Genomic DNA, 16,592 nt, shown 5'->3' with positions numbered 1-16,592 from the left:
AGAGCTAATATATGTATACATCCATAATACGAATATATATCATACTTATGTTTGTATTTTATTTCTATGCCTAGATTTATAAATTGGACACAATGAATTCACACTGATAACTTCAAGTTCCAATATAATACAATAGGGTTTATCCTAGTTTTCTTTTTTTTTTTTGGTACGCGGGCCTCTCACTGCTGTGGCCTCTCCCGTTGCGGAGCACAGGCTAGGGACACGCGCAGGCTCAGCGGCCATGGCTCACGAGCCCAGCCGCTCCGCGGCATGTGGGATCTTCCCAGACCAGGGCACAAACCCGTGTCCCCTGCATCGGCAGGCGGACTCTCAACCACTGCGCCACCAGGGAAGCCCTAGTTTTCTTTCTTAACATACTTATAACTCCCTTCTCTAGCAATAAGAAACCCAACTCCTATTATGTTTAATACATGTACCTATTTGGTCACTCCCCCACCCCAGATTATTCCAATCTCTCACTGCCATCTTCATTGCCGTACCCATAGGATATCTTCATCACTCTGCCCATATTCTGACACCCTGCATTCGGCCACCCCACATTACTGAAACCCTCGTCATCCCTGCTTGGCTCCAACACCCCACACTGGGCTGGCTGCAACGCTGGGATTCTCTCTTCACCCTGCTCGTGCTCTGGCATCCTGTGTTGGGTAGCTGCTTTCACCCTCTTATATAATCCATGGTCCTCCCCACCCCGACCCCTTTAGACTTCTCAGTGTCTCTGACACTTCATGCCAGGCCATCCTTTTCCTACTGGGGATGCTCATCTCACTCAGCCTGGGCTCTGACAACCCACTCTGGACCACTGCAGACCCCCCACCTGCTGGCACAGATGCTCAACTGCTTGCTTCCACTTAATGACTTTGCATATAAAATTGTTCAGGAAGAGAGATACAGAGCCTAGAAAGGAAGGGAAGGAAAGCAAAAAGAAAGTATAACATGAGGAAAAGGAAGCACTATTCTACTATTCTATCATTCTTTTAATAGGAACAAAGAAATAATAAGTCATAACATTTTAACAATGGAGAGCTTATCTACTGCACTGGGGCCACATGGAATAATCCTCTATCTCACTCACACACACACACACATATATATGGAAACAGATATACATATAGACATAGAGGTAGACACACACATGCATACAGACATACAAAAAAAAAGACAGGTAAACCAGGGGTAAGACCAGTAGCCAGCACTCCTCTCTTTCTAGCACACAGTAGGACTATATTTCCCCTGCCCCGCTTAAAATTAGGTTCAACTTCAAGTCATGATTATATGATTTGCTTTGATAGTGAAATGTCAGTGGAAATGACACAAATCACTTCTGGATGAAAGAATTTAATTGCTGATGCTTTTAAATCAGCAGATAGACTCCCCAGCTATCTTCTTCCTCCGGCATGAGGATTGTGAGGTAGGCCTTCATATGCAGGTGCAATGCTGAGACATTTCATGTAGGACAGACTGCCTTGGAGAGTCAACTGTCACTGCAGCAAAATTCCCAAGAGGGAAAAATAATTGTTTTTTTTAAAAGTTACTGAAATTATGGGCTGTTACTGCAGTACAACTTAATGTTTCCTTATTAATACAAAGACGTTATATTACTGAGATAAATAAAAGTACAAATGTATAGGTTGCAGCATTTATTTTGTAAATCCAGATAAATACATTTTTCCTGTAAGTTATTTCATGAGAAAGTTGTATAATTTCATGTCTTACGTTTACTCAATACATAATTTTATTAAGGTGATCTTTTCCCTTAAGGCTATCACATTAATTTTCTGATCCACAGATAATTAAGAACATTTATGACATGTACAAAATACTAATTCTTGGGGAATAATAGAAATACCTGCTTTTGTGTAGAATTATAAAGGGTTAGCTAATTGGCAGGGAAACATATTTTAAAACTTCCTGCAAATGCAGTTCCTAAATCATTTAAAAAATAGCTCAGAATTAAAAAAGGCTTAGTTTGAAGAAAAGAAAATGTGTTTCAGTGTCCAGCAAATAATAGGTATTATATCGTTTTTGAAAGATAAATTCTTCATTAAATATTTCACATAATTATACCAGTTTTTGTAGCTGTTATTAACAGAGACAAATAGCAGCAGATTCCTCATTGCCAGAGTTTCCTCTACAGTTTCCATTTAAAAGTATGTTTTGAATTCATGCCTTTATGATTAACTATATACACATCTGTAATTTTCCAGCACGGGCTGCCTATGATGCAGCTATTAGCCTTCATTAAAAATTATCGAAGTCCTACACTTTCAAACTAAGTGGATGATACATACCAAACAACAATCATAAATTTTTGCCTTTAAAGCATTCTATGACCTTTCAGTGTGAAGCATCATGTCTATAGAAATAATGATCTGGTGAGTTCTGCAAACATGGCAAAATCTCAGCCATGTGACTCATAGGGCGAAAAGTCACTTATTACTAGTCACACAGCAAGTGTCTGCAGAGTATAATGGATTTATAGGAAGCAGGGTGACCACAGATCTAATTTTAATGTAGCCCAAGACATGATCTGAGCTGATAGAGTGTGAAGTCTGAATATAATCTATACAAGGTTAGAGTTATTGTTTGACAACATAAGGAATATAATTTTGTCTCTAAAAGGTTCTATTTTTCTACTAGGTTCCATAGATACATTTTTCTCTTGGTAGCAAATGATTAAAATTATATTGAGGTGACAAGAAAAAAGTTTTTGGACACTTTAAAGAAAATTCTAAATTTTCTCATAGGTTGACTATTTTAAATATGTTAAATTTTCTCCTATGTCTTAAGTCCAAGGTAGTTGTATTTTTGCATAGAATCACATACACAGATAGCAAGTTTGATTAAGTAAGAATACTAGCAGATTTCTATCACTAAAATGCTTCATAAACAGAAAAATGAAATAGGCAATATGAAAACTCCTCCAAAATTGATTACTTGGAGGTATACATAAAGAAACATGTGCTTACTACAAATAGAAATCATTATTTACTAGTGTTAAATGTGAATGGAGAAGTGTCATTCAGCCTGATAACATTTAAATAACGTACGCCTATATTCTTGAGGCAGAACATGCCTTAATGTGACAGAACTTGACTTATTTCTACGTTTTCCTTACTCCTGTGTTATTTTCCAGAATGACAAGATTAAATATGACATTATATCACCCAGTCACACAGAGGCCAAATTAGCATCTGGATACAAGCTTGAAAGACAATTACCAAGAGCCTTGTATTACTTGACAATAAAGCTTGAACAACTGAACTATGAATATATGAAAAACCTGTGCTTTATTCACCCAATAGGGTGAAATGATTTAGGAGCAAAGTATTTTAAAAATGAACACAGTCTACATTCTGGATCTCAGAGCCTATGCTCAGGAACCTGAATGCTAGAAAATCCATGTAATTTTTAGTCAAGCAACAGTCATGCTGGTGATTATTTAAAATAAAGCTTACTATTTATGAGAAGGTAGAATACGATTTCATGGGGAAAATTGACTACTGAAATAGAGAAAAAACAATGAAACCTGACATTTGCAATGTGGAGAGTCATTTTCAAATTTTTTTCACAGGTTTAACACTTTGAAGTAGAAAGAACTTGAATTATTAGGAGGGAGAAAAGGCAAAGTGAGTTCACTTTCCAAAGTCTTTTTTATTAAAGATCTATCTTGAAGGTTAATTTGGGGGAACAGGAGCAAGCTGCCCAATATGTCAACAGATATTAAATCTCCTTGGATTGCTGGATTTCTGGAAGTTGATTTTTGTAGAACATCCATCGTATCCAGGCTACACAAAGAAAATGCACACCAACTTCTGGAAGAAACCTAAGTCCCTTCTGAACCTGGTGACCTTACCTTCCTCTCCTGCATAGGCCAGGATGGACCGTGCTCGTATCTGTTTCCCTTCTGTGGTTTTCCCCGAGCAGGTGTGGGAGCAGGACGACCATGCAGACCACGTGCTGAGCACACAGTCCTTGGGGCACGGGGCATCGCAGGCAACAGGGATGGGGAAGATGGCGTCTCTGCACAGCTGTCTGTCAACTTCTTCTCCTGGGAAAGACATCATCACCAATAGTCTATCATTTTTAAATAATGTAAAATGAGCAACTGAAACCAGGTGGGCACCAACATAAACTAGGTTACTTCCCTCTTGTTCTTGGTTAAAAGCAAAACCAAAAGAGTCACGGCATACTATAGCCAGATGTTAAAAAATTACCAGGAATGAATAGATAGACACATAGATAAGACAGATAGATCGATCAATTGATTCCTAAATGAGGCTTCTTTATTATCATTGTTTGGGTGTGTAGATCAAGCACATTGTTACAAGTATTTTATGCTGTGATACCTGCCCAGGAAGTGATTTTTATACTTATATTATTAATCTTTGCAATAAAGAGCATCAAAGAAATATGTCCATCCCCCTTTATTTCATTATTGCAGATGAGCCATCATTCACAAATAATGAGTCCATCCATAGCATGTACCATTGGTTTTCCTGAACCAACTCATATTCTCTTATTTGCAAACTCTCTTGTGTCTCCCAGAGAATTTATTTTTGTACAGTTGGCAACCTTTTTCTTTCATTAAAAAACTAGTCCGGGGCTTCCCTGGTGGTGCAGTGGTTGAGAGTCCGCCTGCCGATGCAGGGGACACGGGTTTGTGCCCCGGTCCGGGAAGATCCCACATGCCATGGAGCAGCTGTGCCCGTGAGCCATGGCCGCTGAGCCTGGGCGTCCGGAGCCTGTGCTCCACAACGGGAGAGGCCACAACAGTGAGAGGCCCGTGTACCACAAAAAAACAAAAAAAAAAAAACAAAAAAAAACTAGTCCGTTAGTTGGAAATAGCCAGGAAACATAAATAATAGGATGGTAGTATAAAACCACTGGCTACAGTGATCCCATTGGGAAAGGGGCAAAAAACAACAAGGTAAGCTAATGGCAGAAGCAAGACTGTGTCACTCCAGTGCTTAAAACTCTTCAGTACTTTCCTACTGCTCTTAAGATGAAGGCCAGATTTCTCAAAAGTTTATGAGACCTCAAATGATGTGGCTCTTGTTTTCTTTTCTAGCTTCATCTCAGTCCACTCTTTCTGTTACTCACAGAGATCTAGAGACCGGCACTCATCTAGCGTTTGAGTAAATGAAAGGATATATACAAAAGGTCAGTGAGGAAGAAAATATTGTTGCTGTTAATAAATGCCAAAGAAAACTAGAAGAATTACAAATAAATGACCACAATACAGTATGAAAACGTCTGAACTCTGTGGCTTAGCTGTTAAGTACAGGTGCTAATGAGGTCAATGGAACAGAGTAAAACAATATTCAAACAGGCAAAATTAATCTGCTGTTTTGCCACAGAATATATCCATAATTCAGAACGGGTGTGTCAGAAATGTGTGACTTGAGGCATTAGGCATTCAGATGAGAAAGGGTGACGAATCATGCCCTTCTTCATTGCTATAAGCCAACAACTCAAAGCTGTTTGTCACTGATGGAGGGTTAGGAGCATCTTTGCATGGACAGTCCTTTATTCATGTATTTGAAAAACAAAGACAGAAAATCAGAAGTCAATTGGAAATGCTCTAACATTAATCGCTACTAGTTTGTAGGGCCTTAAATCATTAGGCAAAATCAGAAGTCAATTGGAATGCGTGTTAGTAGCCACTAGTTTGCAAGCCTTTAAATTGTTAGGCTTGCTCACTAGTAAGTAAGACTCACTAAAATGACTGTTGGGTCATCATTATATTATTCATTCTTCTTTAGTTACTCTGATCTGTAAGAAGATCTCCTTTAATTCTGCTTTTACTGGCTTTAGAGTTTGGCTTACATCCCAATAAATGGTATGATATAGATTGTATGGTAGATACAATATAAAAATCATTATACTCCAAAACATGTAATATTCTACAATTTACATAATGACTCTTGTGTGTACTAGACTTTTTTCTTAGTGCAAAGAGGGGCTTGCATATGTCTTATTTCCTTTGTTGCTATCTTTTATTGTTCTATCTACTCTCGTTCACTTTCATTTCCAATATTCTGTGAAAAGTAAGGCAAGTTTGGGGCGTATAGTCAACCAGGAATTATAGTTTTCTGTTTTCTATAATAGTTACTTAATCATTTCTATTCAGAAAAATTTAACTCATCCTGCAACATTAGAGGAGAGTGTGCTACCTGTGTGCAATTACATTAATTTGCATGACATAAATAATACATTCCTGTTTCTTGTAGTGTAAACCTAAGGGATGTACAATTTTAACCTTTCTTGCTTTTTGAGTTGGTCTTTTTTTTTTTCCCCCAACCTGTGTCTCACACCTTATGTTAGATCTTTTTCACTTACCTTTTTCTGCTTAATCAGGTGTACTTTCCTGTAAGCTAATTCCTTCTAGAGTCCACCTTAACCCTCTGTGGAGCTGTTAAGAACCACTTTGGATCCAACCTCCAAGGTTTCAGCATTTACTTCACTTTCCTCCCTGGCAGTCCCCCCTCCACACACATCCCCCCCCCCCCCCCCACGGTCCCACAACTTGGTCAGGTGTGACCTTGCCCCTGTTTGCCCCTCTAATCGCTCCTGATTGCCCATCAGGGTCTTGTATCCAAATAATGGCATTATGCCCTAGACACAGTGACTTTTTTTCCTTTCCTCCTACAGACCAATCTCACTGTTGCCTTTGCATTCTCTCTTCCTTTTTCATGAAACTTTCATATCTTCACACAGCAGACTGCTTCTCAACATTCAGGTTTCAGTTCAATTGTCTCCTTGCTAGAGGAGCCTTAACTGACCATACACAATCTGACAGTAAATTCATTTTATTTTCGTGATAGTTTTAACCACCACTAGAAACTATTTTAATTAATTGTTTACATGTTTATTATCTGATCCTACTACTAGAGTACAAGCTCAATAAGGGCATGTTTCTTATCTGTCTTGTTCATTATTTTATACTTAGAACCGAAAACACTGCCTGGCACCTAGTAGACACTAGATAATCTACTATGTGAATAAATGAATTAAGTTTAAGCTGTTGTTCTCGGAAACAGAAGGTTGGACTAGACAAATATGGATTTAAGTACAGTATTTCTTAAAATACCATGCATTCAAGTGGTCTAGGACTTTGCTAACATGTATTCAGTGGACAGGCAGCACATGCATCATCTGGAGTTTGCCAGAAATACAGTCTCTCAGATCCCACCCATAAATCATAACTTGTATTTTAAAAAGATCTCTGGGTGATCTGTATACAGGTAAAATTTGAAAAGCATTGCTCTAAGATTTTTTTGCCTTTATTCTCTTGTGGTTTGATTAGAACTGAATTGCCTCTTGAAAGGGCAGCTATATAAAACGAATTCATCTGGATTTCCTACCTAACATCATTCACTTCTCTGTGGGACTTCCCTTTATACTTCTCTTTATACCTGGGTGAAAACATTCATTTAATGAATAGTTACTGATTGCTCATCTTTGGTCAGGCACCATGCTATGAATATTATATACATCATCTCAGCTAATTGTGCCAACAGCCTTCTTTTTTTTGAGGTATAATTGACATATAACATTAGTTTTAGGTGTACAACATAATGATTCAATATTTGTAAATGATCACCACAATAAGTCTAATTAACATTTGTCCCTGTACATAGTTACCATTTTTCCTTGTGATGAAGATTTTTAAGATGTATTCTCTTATCAACTTTTAAATATGCAATATAGTATTATTAACTATAGTCACCATGCTATACATTACATCTTCATGACTTATTTATTTTATAACTGAAAGTTTATATCTTTCACAGCATATTTCTGACATGGATATTAATATGTATTTTTCACTTTAAAGGAAATTCAAGCTCAATAAGTTTAATTTTACTGTCTCAAATTAGCAGAAGTTTGACTAAAGAAGCAGAGACTTGTACTGAGTTCTAACCAACTCTCCAGTCTACCTTTTTAACTGTTATGGTGGTAGGGAGAACTTGAGATGCCAAAGGAGATAAGAATGGATGAGCCTTTGTCTGCAAAGAAGTCAAGGAACCAGCAGATTTTTTTCTTTAATCTTTCTGAGGTTAACTTCTTGCTATTCTGAATGTGATGCCAACACTTAGAATCCTTCTCATGCTTGACTTTGTGTATTAAATATACTATATTTTTTGGCATGCATTTCCAACATGAAAAGTTTCGAAGGACTGCTTTGCTTTTACGTAACATGCTCACCCCTGACCCCACATCAGGCTCTAGGCATTTTAACCAAATCTTAAAAAAATGCATATTTTACATGAAATATATAACACAGAAGTAAATGAATGAATCACTGTCCACATATTACAATTTACATCTTACTTTGAAGCCTTAACTGAAGCATATCTTATTCAAACTTGTTTGTGAAACACTTTAACAAGAGGTTGAGAAATAAAATGAAAATGCTTGGGTTTATTTATTTTTATGAACTCAAAAACATATTTAAATATTTAAGTTGGTGACACCCATTTAACATTTTTCTCCATAAATATAATCTTAAGAATGTTTTTAATAATTTATCATTTTAATCAACTTAAACATGTATTTTGGCACTTTAACTCCCAAATTTCCCCTTTTTGAATCTATTTTTAGGGATACCACCAAACTCTCATGAACTCTTCTAAAATATCTCCTCTCATTCTATTGCGTTTCCTACTATAGGATAAGAGAATTAAACATCAGCTTGAAGTAATACACCAACAATTCGTGAAGATTTCCAGAGAAGTAAAACAAAATGAGAACTGGGGTCAGAGGACAGACATTTTCTTTTTTTGGTAAAAGTATATACTGAAAGTTTATTGCATTCATTGTGGTGAAGCTTAAATGTAATATAAAAGATAAACCTTGGTTTATGAAGGTTTTTATAGTTTAAGAGTTAAGAATATTGATACATTAAAAATATAATGAACTGTATTTTAATGTAAGGTATATGTACGTTTAGTCCTACTCCATAAATGTCCCTGGCATCATCCTGATTTTTCTAAATCATAGAAATGTGGAGACTGCTATGGTTGACTTTTAAAAAAAAATTTATTTTATATTGGAGTATAGTTGATTAACAATGTTGTGTTAGTTTCAGCTGTACAGCAAGGTGATTCAGTTATACTATGGTTAATTTTTAACAGTCTCAGTAGCACTATATGCAATGCACCTCCAGAAGCCATTGCAAAATCAAAACTCATCAGTGTAATGAAATTGAGAGGAGGGTAAGCAGAAAGGAGAAATCAAAGTAGAGAGAAACCAGATAGAGTCAAGATTTTTTTTAAAAAAGCATACTATTTGGAAAGTCTCTAGTATTGTAACCTTGGGATCAGATTCCTCTCGCCAGACCTGTACAAACTCTACAGTAACCCTAAGGATTATTATTAAGTTGACAATATCTTTTGTATTCTTCAGAAATCGTCTTAAAAATTCATATTGACTTTTGATAGTGAAAGTCATTATTCATATACTTACTTATAGATTGATAACCAATATAAATTCAATAAACAATTGAGATGGGAAAAGAATGGAGGTTCATATTTGCCTAGATCTCCTAGAAAACATTTTCATATAACCACCTTATCTGAACTTTAAAACAACTGTAAGACATGTAAGTCCAGAATCACTCTCAGCTTACTGAAGTAAAAGACTCATGAATTGAATCTTATAACTCTTTCTTCATTCCCTATCATGAAGAGAAGCTACACATCTCTTCAACTTAAATGGGAAGTTTCCAAATCATTTTTAATGCCTGCACTCCCTCTCCAATCACATCCAGGTAGTGAGTCTGATTTATTCAACGTACTAAGTATTGCCTCACCCCATGTTCTCTTCCACACCATTTCACACTTTCCTCTGGCCTCCTGCTGTGTCCCATTTCCCCTGCAACCAATCACCCATCCTGAACACAAGGGTGTATTTTTAAAATGCAAATATGAGCATCACAGTCTCCTTGATACCTATCAGCTGAAGGCCAAATTCTTACTAGAGCAGAGAACATTCTCATCCTCCACCATTGCCTCATGTTTTCCCTAAATTCTATCCACTGAAAGCCATTTGCTTTTCCATGAACTGACATGCTGCTTTCTCACTCCTCTATCATTTCCTGTACACTGTTCTCCATGCCTCATTGCCCCATCATCTTGCTAAGTCATCCTTTAGGACTGGATTTCCTTCCTCTGTGAACCTTATCTTTCTCAAACCGCCCAGATGGGGCTGTGCTCTACCCTCTGTGTTCCACAGTGTTGTAGACATAACACTCTTTAAGACTTTTTATCTACCTCCATTAGCCTATGAGAACCTTCTGACCGGAGATATTGTCTTATTCAACATCTTTATATCTGGAGTCCTTGGTTCAGTTATTGTTAAAACTTAAGAGTTTTGCAGTAAATATTTGCTGGATGAGGGGGAAAAAATGAATTGGAAATCCAGAACATATGTTGCTTTCCTGAAAAAGCCACTGTTTATATTGGGTTGGGTTGGCCAAAAAGTTCATTCGGGATTTCTGTACAATGTTATGGAAACCCGAAGGAACTTTTTGGCCAGCCCAATATATTTCCAATTGATGGTTTACGAGAACCTGACCAAGATGGCCTTACCATTACCCACAGTTTGACTAAATTATAGGCAGGTTTCTTCCTGATTCTAGGTCCCTGACCTCCCTTTATTAGAAAATTTATTTTAGAAAAATGCAACTGTAAATTTTCTTTCTGACCCTTTGAAATTTGTGTAAATCTTCTACTAGCCTCTTGCCAATTTTACAAACCAGGAAATATCTTTCTCAAGAGTTGGGAACCATCTCTATCATGGACACATCAAAGAAGACAATGTCCTAATCTCCCAGTATGGTAGGTACCTATTTTTTTCACTGGGCACCAATTAGCCTAATCACAGAGAAAACATTTGCAAACTCAGGAGTAACTCAGTATGTTCAACACATCCCACTGATCAATCTCTTCTCTTACATCTTCCAGTGTTTTTCCACTAGCTCATCTCAGGGCTTAAAAAATATCTTTCGTTTCTGCAGAGTTGATTTTAGTTTCTCTCCAGTGTAACAGTCTAAAGTCCTCCTTACTTGTGTAATTTCAGTGCAGTTTTTATTTTGACCAACCAGTTTATATCCAATTTATAATATGAATGTTATCTTTAGCTTCACTTTCTCTTTCTTTATATATAGAGAGGAAGAGAATACATAAAAAAATTAAAGATATTATTTATCTCTATAGAAAATATAAATATTTTTTACCTATTGACTTTTAAATATCTTTAAACAATTTAGGGTCTTCATATTATAATTTTTTTTCAGAATTTTCCTACTTTCTCGCCATCTTCAAACTATTTCCATCCTCAGTAAGTTTATCTCTTATATCCCTACTCTGATCTTTTCCTTGCCACCTTTCTTTGTTTTGTTATCTCAAGTCTCTGTCTGTGTTTTCATCCTCCACAATCTCGGCAAAATTGAAACAGGTGACCCTGAGATAAAAACTTACCTTCCTTCCTTGTCAGCAGCCACTTTCCAACTCCAGGCCCTAATGTAGTCAATAATACAAGCTTTAACCAGAAAACTACTAGAGCTCATCAATGAATTTGGTAAAGTAGCAGGACACAAAATTAATACACAGAAATCTCTAGCATTTCTATACACTAACAATGAAAGATCAGAAAGAGAAATTAAGGAAACAATCCCATTTACTTCAAATCAAAAAGAATAAAATACTTAGGAATAAACCTACCTAAGGAGGCACCTGTACTCTGAAAACTATAAGATGCTGATGAAAGAAATTGAAGATGACACAGATGGAAAGATATACCATGCTCTTCGATTGGAAGCATCAATACTGTCAAAATGACTATACTACCCAAAGCAATCTACAGATTCAATGCAATCCCTATCAAATTACCAATGGCATTTTCCACAGAACTAGAACAAAAAATGTTTAAGTTTGTATGGAAACACAAAAGACCCCAAATAGCCAAAGCAATCCTAAGAAAGAAAAACGGAACTGAAGAAATCAGGCTCCCTGACTTCAGACTATACTACAAAGCTACAGTCATCAAAATAGTATGGTACTGGCACAAAGACAAAGATATAGATCAATGGAACAGGACAGAAAGCCCAGAAATAAACCCATGCACCTATGGTCAATTAATCTATGACAAAGAAAGCAAGAATATACAATGGAGAAAACACAGTCTCATCAATAAGTGGTGCTGGGAAAAGTGGACTGCTACATGTAAAAGAATGAAACTAAAACACTCTCTAACACCATACACAAAAAATAAACTCAAAATGGATTAAAGACTTAAATGTAAGACTGGATACTATAAAACTCTTAGAGGAAAACACAGATAGAACACTCTCTGACATAAACTGCAGTAAGATCTTTTTGGATCCACCTCCTAAAGTAATGAAAATAAAACAAAAATAAACAAATGGGACCTACTGAAACTTAAAAGCTTTGCACAGCAAAGGAAACCATAAACAAAATGAAAAGACAACCCACAGAAAGGGAGAAAATATTTGCAAATGATGTAACTGACAGAGGACTGATCTCCAAAATATACAAACAGCTCATGCAGCTCAATATCAAAAAAACAAACAACCCAATCAAAAATGGGCAGAAGATTTAAATAGACATTTCTCCAAAGAAGACATACAGATGGCCAAAAAGAACATGAAAAGAGACTCAATATTGTTAATTATTAGAGAAATGCAAATCAAACCAACAATGAGGTATCACCTCACACCAGTTAGAATGGACATTATCAAAAAGTCTACAAACAATAAATGCTGGAAAGGATGTGGAGAAAAGGGAATCTTCTACACTGTTGGTGGGAATGTATACTGATACAACCACTATAAAGAACACTATGAAGTTCCTTAAAAATTAAAAATAGAACTACCATATGATCCAGCAATCCCACTCCTGGGCATATATTCAACCCATATTTCAAAAACCCATAATTTGGAAAGATACATGTACCCCAGTATTCACTGCAGCACTGTTTACAATAGCCAAGACATGGAAGCAACCTAAGTGTCCTTCAACAGAGGAAACGATAAAGAAGATGTGGCACATATATACAATGGAATATTACTCAGCAATAAAAAAGAATGAAATAATGACATTTGCAGCAACATGGATGGACCTAGAGATTACCATACTAAACGAAGCAAGCCAGACAGAGAAAGACACATATCACATCACTTACATGTGGAATCTTAAAAATTGACACAAATGAACTTATTTACAAAATAGAAACAGAGTCACAGATTTCAAAAACAATGGTTACCAAAGGGAAAAGGTGGGGGGGAGGGATAAATTAGGAGTTTGGGATTAACATATATACACTACTATATATAAAATAGATAATTAACGAAGACCTACTGTATAGCACAGGGAACTCTACTCAATATTCTGTAATAACCTATATGGGAAAATATTCTGAAAAAGAATGGATACATGTATATGTATAACTGAATCAATTTGCTGTACACCTGAAACTAACACAACTGTGTCAATCAACTATACTCCAATGTAAAATAAAAATTAAATTTAAAAAGTAATACAAGCTTTAACTTCATTTTTGAGATGAAACCCATTCTAACAAAGCCTAGTAAATACAATGACTTGTTATAAAGAAATGATGAAAATTTTGTGCTAAATCCTTCAATTAAGGCACTTATGGTATAAACTGCCCACTTAGTGAACAGAGCATTAGGCGAACAACTTGTTATTACTACATTAATGACTTCCTCTCCTAATAACTCTAGTTAAGGATTTCACTTGTGGTTAGGCAGAAAAAAAAGGGTAAACTGTAAAGATTGACATCAGCCCCATGACTTCTGCCTCTGTTTAACATCAACTGTCATGGCACATTGTTATTTTAATTAATTAATTAATTAAATTTATTTATGGCTGCGTTAGGTCTTTGTTGCTGCACTCAGGGTTTCTCTAGTTGCAGCGAGTGGGGGCTACACTGTTGTTTTTTTTTTTTTTTTTTTTTTCGGTACGTGGGCCTCTCACTGTTGTGGCCTCTCCCATTGCGGAGCAGAGGCTCTGGACGCACAGGCTCAGCGGCCATGGCTCACGGGCCTAGCCGCTTCGCAGTATGTGGGATCCTCCCAGACCGGGGCACGAACCCGTGTCCCCTGCATCGGCAGGCGGACTGTCAACCACTGCGCCACCAGGGAAGCCCGGGGGGGCTACTCTTCATTGCAGTGCGTGGGCTTCTTATTGTGGTGGCTTCTCTTGTTGCGGATGAACAAGTGGTGGCTTCTCTTGTTCTCTTGTGCACGGGCTTCAGTAGTTGTGGCTCACGGGCTGTAGAGCACAGGCTCAGTAGTTGTGGCGCACGGGCTTAGTTGCTCTACGGCATGTGGGATCTTCCGGGGCCAGGGCTCGAACCCGTGTCCCCTGCATTGGCAGGGGGATTCTTAACCACTGCACCACCAGGGAAGTCCATGGCACATTTTTAAATGCATGTCCTCTATGTGTACAATATGATAGTGGTAAAACTGAAAGTACATGTGTTTTGCAATATAGGTGTGAGATGTGTTTTCTTAACTGAAATTAATATTTCATTTTTATGCCTTTTCCTATTATCATTTTGTTCATCTGCCTGAACCCAAGATTACCCTGCTTTGTTTAATTTCAACGACTAAAAGGTGAATGACTCATCTTTATAAAAGCACTCTGGAAACTCTAGAAAAATCAAACAATAATTTTACCTCTGGCATTATTTAAGATTAAAAAAAGCTTTATTCATTCTTAGTTCCACAGATTTTTTTATTTCATATTTTCATTCTTGATTAGTTCTTTCTTCTGACTTCATTCTTCTTAATTGTTTTTGAGTTTGAAATTATCTACACTGTTAATTTCATCTCTTCCAAATGTACTGTTTTAGTTAACTAGAAGTTAAACTGTCCTGGTTCCAATACTGGCTCTACCACTTACCAACTATGTGTTCCTGAGCAAATTATTTAGCCACTGTGAGATTCAGTTTCCTAACCTGCAAAATGGAAGCTAAATAATAGTAATATTTATTTATGGTACTGTTGTGCATATTAAATAAGAAAAATGATTTAATGAGGTCCCTAGCTCAATGTCTGGCACATAGTTTAAAAAGGTTACATATTATAGCAGTGCCATGCCTACTTTAATCTCCTTCTGTCAGTGGAGGAGTTGAACATCTCTCCCATACCACTGTGGAAGGATCTGCTCCATTCTAAACACCACTGTGTTTCAATCAAGTTGAGTTAATGTGATTAATAATTTTTTCCTTAGTTCTGCTTATAAGAGGGCTTGTAGAAAGATATTAGCAAATACCATTGCACTAAACTCACAGCATAACCTTCATATTCAGTAATTTTGGGTTTTTCTTTTTGTTAAAGTGTGGAAAATCCTTGGAAAAGCCAATTTATGTAATTATGACTATCAAATTTTACAGTTCATATTCTGAAAATTATTTAGAGTTGTGTTGTAAATATATTTTGGGTCTCAATCTAAAAGTTAAATTTAAGAGTTATACTAGAGAATATTTAGCTCACAGTAATAAGCAGAAGTACCGAGATACGTGGCATCCTATAATGTTCCTTTACTGCTCTATGCAGTAAATAATTGCCACCGACCTTTTTTTTTTTTTACCATCTTGAAATTCTTAATAATTCTGTCATTGAACTTGTGATTTGCAAGTTATGTCTGATGTAACAGAAGAGCCTGTATGTGAGCAGATTGGATATGCACAATCTGTGTGCCCTCCTAGTCTTGCTTTTCCATTTCCATAGTGTGGTAATGCCCCATGACAATAGAATTCTGGCAGACCCATGAAGCTTGAGAATTCAGTGAGACTCACAGTGAGTACTATCATGTTACACTTATGACTAGGTAAGCAGAGTCCTTGAAGGGCCACACTTTCCAACTTAACCAGAACTTGTTCAGAAAGAATTGAACTCACAAAGAAGGCAGTTACATTCCAAGAAACACAAATGACCTGGGAATCCTATCAGATCCTTTCTTACTCCTGCTACTTGCCTGTATTAGCCAACCACTAATGCTGAAAATGACTTAGAAAGTCAGAGCAATCTATGTTCCTTTTTCTTCAGTCTTTCGTTACTCATCAGTAACTTGAAGATAGAGTATTGGTAGAATGTATGCATATAAAGTGGAAAAAAAAAGTTAAATTAGTTTTATGGAGCATTTCTGCAATGTTGGTAAGAATAAAATATATATGCATGTATGAGTTATAAAATGTGAATTATGTCATTTTGATGATTCTGCATATGAGTAAATGCCCTTATATTCACTTTTATTTATTTTTAAATTTTGTTTTATTTATTTTTTTACACAGCAGGCTCTTATTAGTTATCCATTTTATACACATCAGTGTATACATGTCAATCTCAATCGCCCAATTCATCACACCACCACCCCCACCTGCCGCCGCTTACTGCCTTGGTGTCCATACGTTTGTTCTCTACATCTGTGTCTCAATTTCTGCCCTGCAAACCAGTTCATCTGTATCATTTTTCTAGGTTCCACATATATTCGTTAATATATCTGTTTTTCTCTTTC

The 16,592-nt window shown here is 36.6% G+C and overlaps 1 protein-coding gene across 1 annotated transcript in view; it reads right to left on the bottom strand.

Moving 5' to 3' along the window:
- The window catches only part of THSD7A (thrombospondin type 1 domain containing 7A), a 455,780-nt gene that overhangs the window by 100,134 nt on the left and 339,054 nt on the right, over positions 1 to 16,592 (bottom strand). Inside the window, exon 7 of the mRNA XM_073809674.1 lies at positions 3,878 to 4,072. Coding sequence (XP_073665775.1) covers positions 3,878 to 4,072 — 195 coding nt within the window. The remainder of the gene's footprint in view (positions 1 to 3,877; positions 4,073 to 16,592) is intronic.

This window comes from Tursiops truncatus, chromosome 9, assembly GCF_011762595.2.
Source record: "Tursiops truncatus isolate mTurTru1 chromosome 9, mTurTru1.mat.Y, whole genome shotgun sequence".
Taxonomy (NCBI): domain Eukaryota; kingdom Metazoa; phylum Chordata; class Mammalia; order Artiodactyla; family Delphinidae; genus Tursiops; species Tursiops truncatus.
Note: the sequence above shows the minus strand (reverse complement) of the source record. Positions and strands in the feature narration are given on the sequence as shown.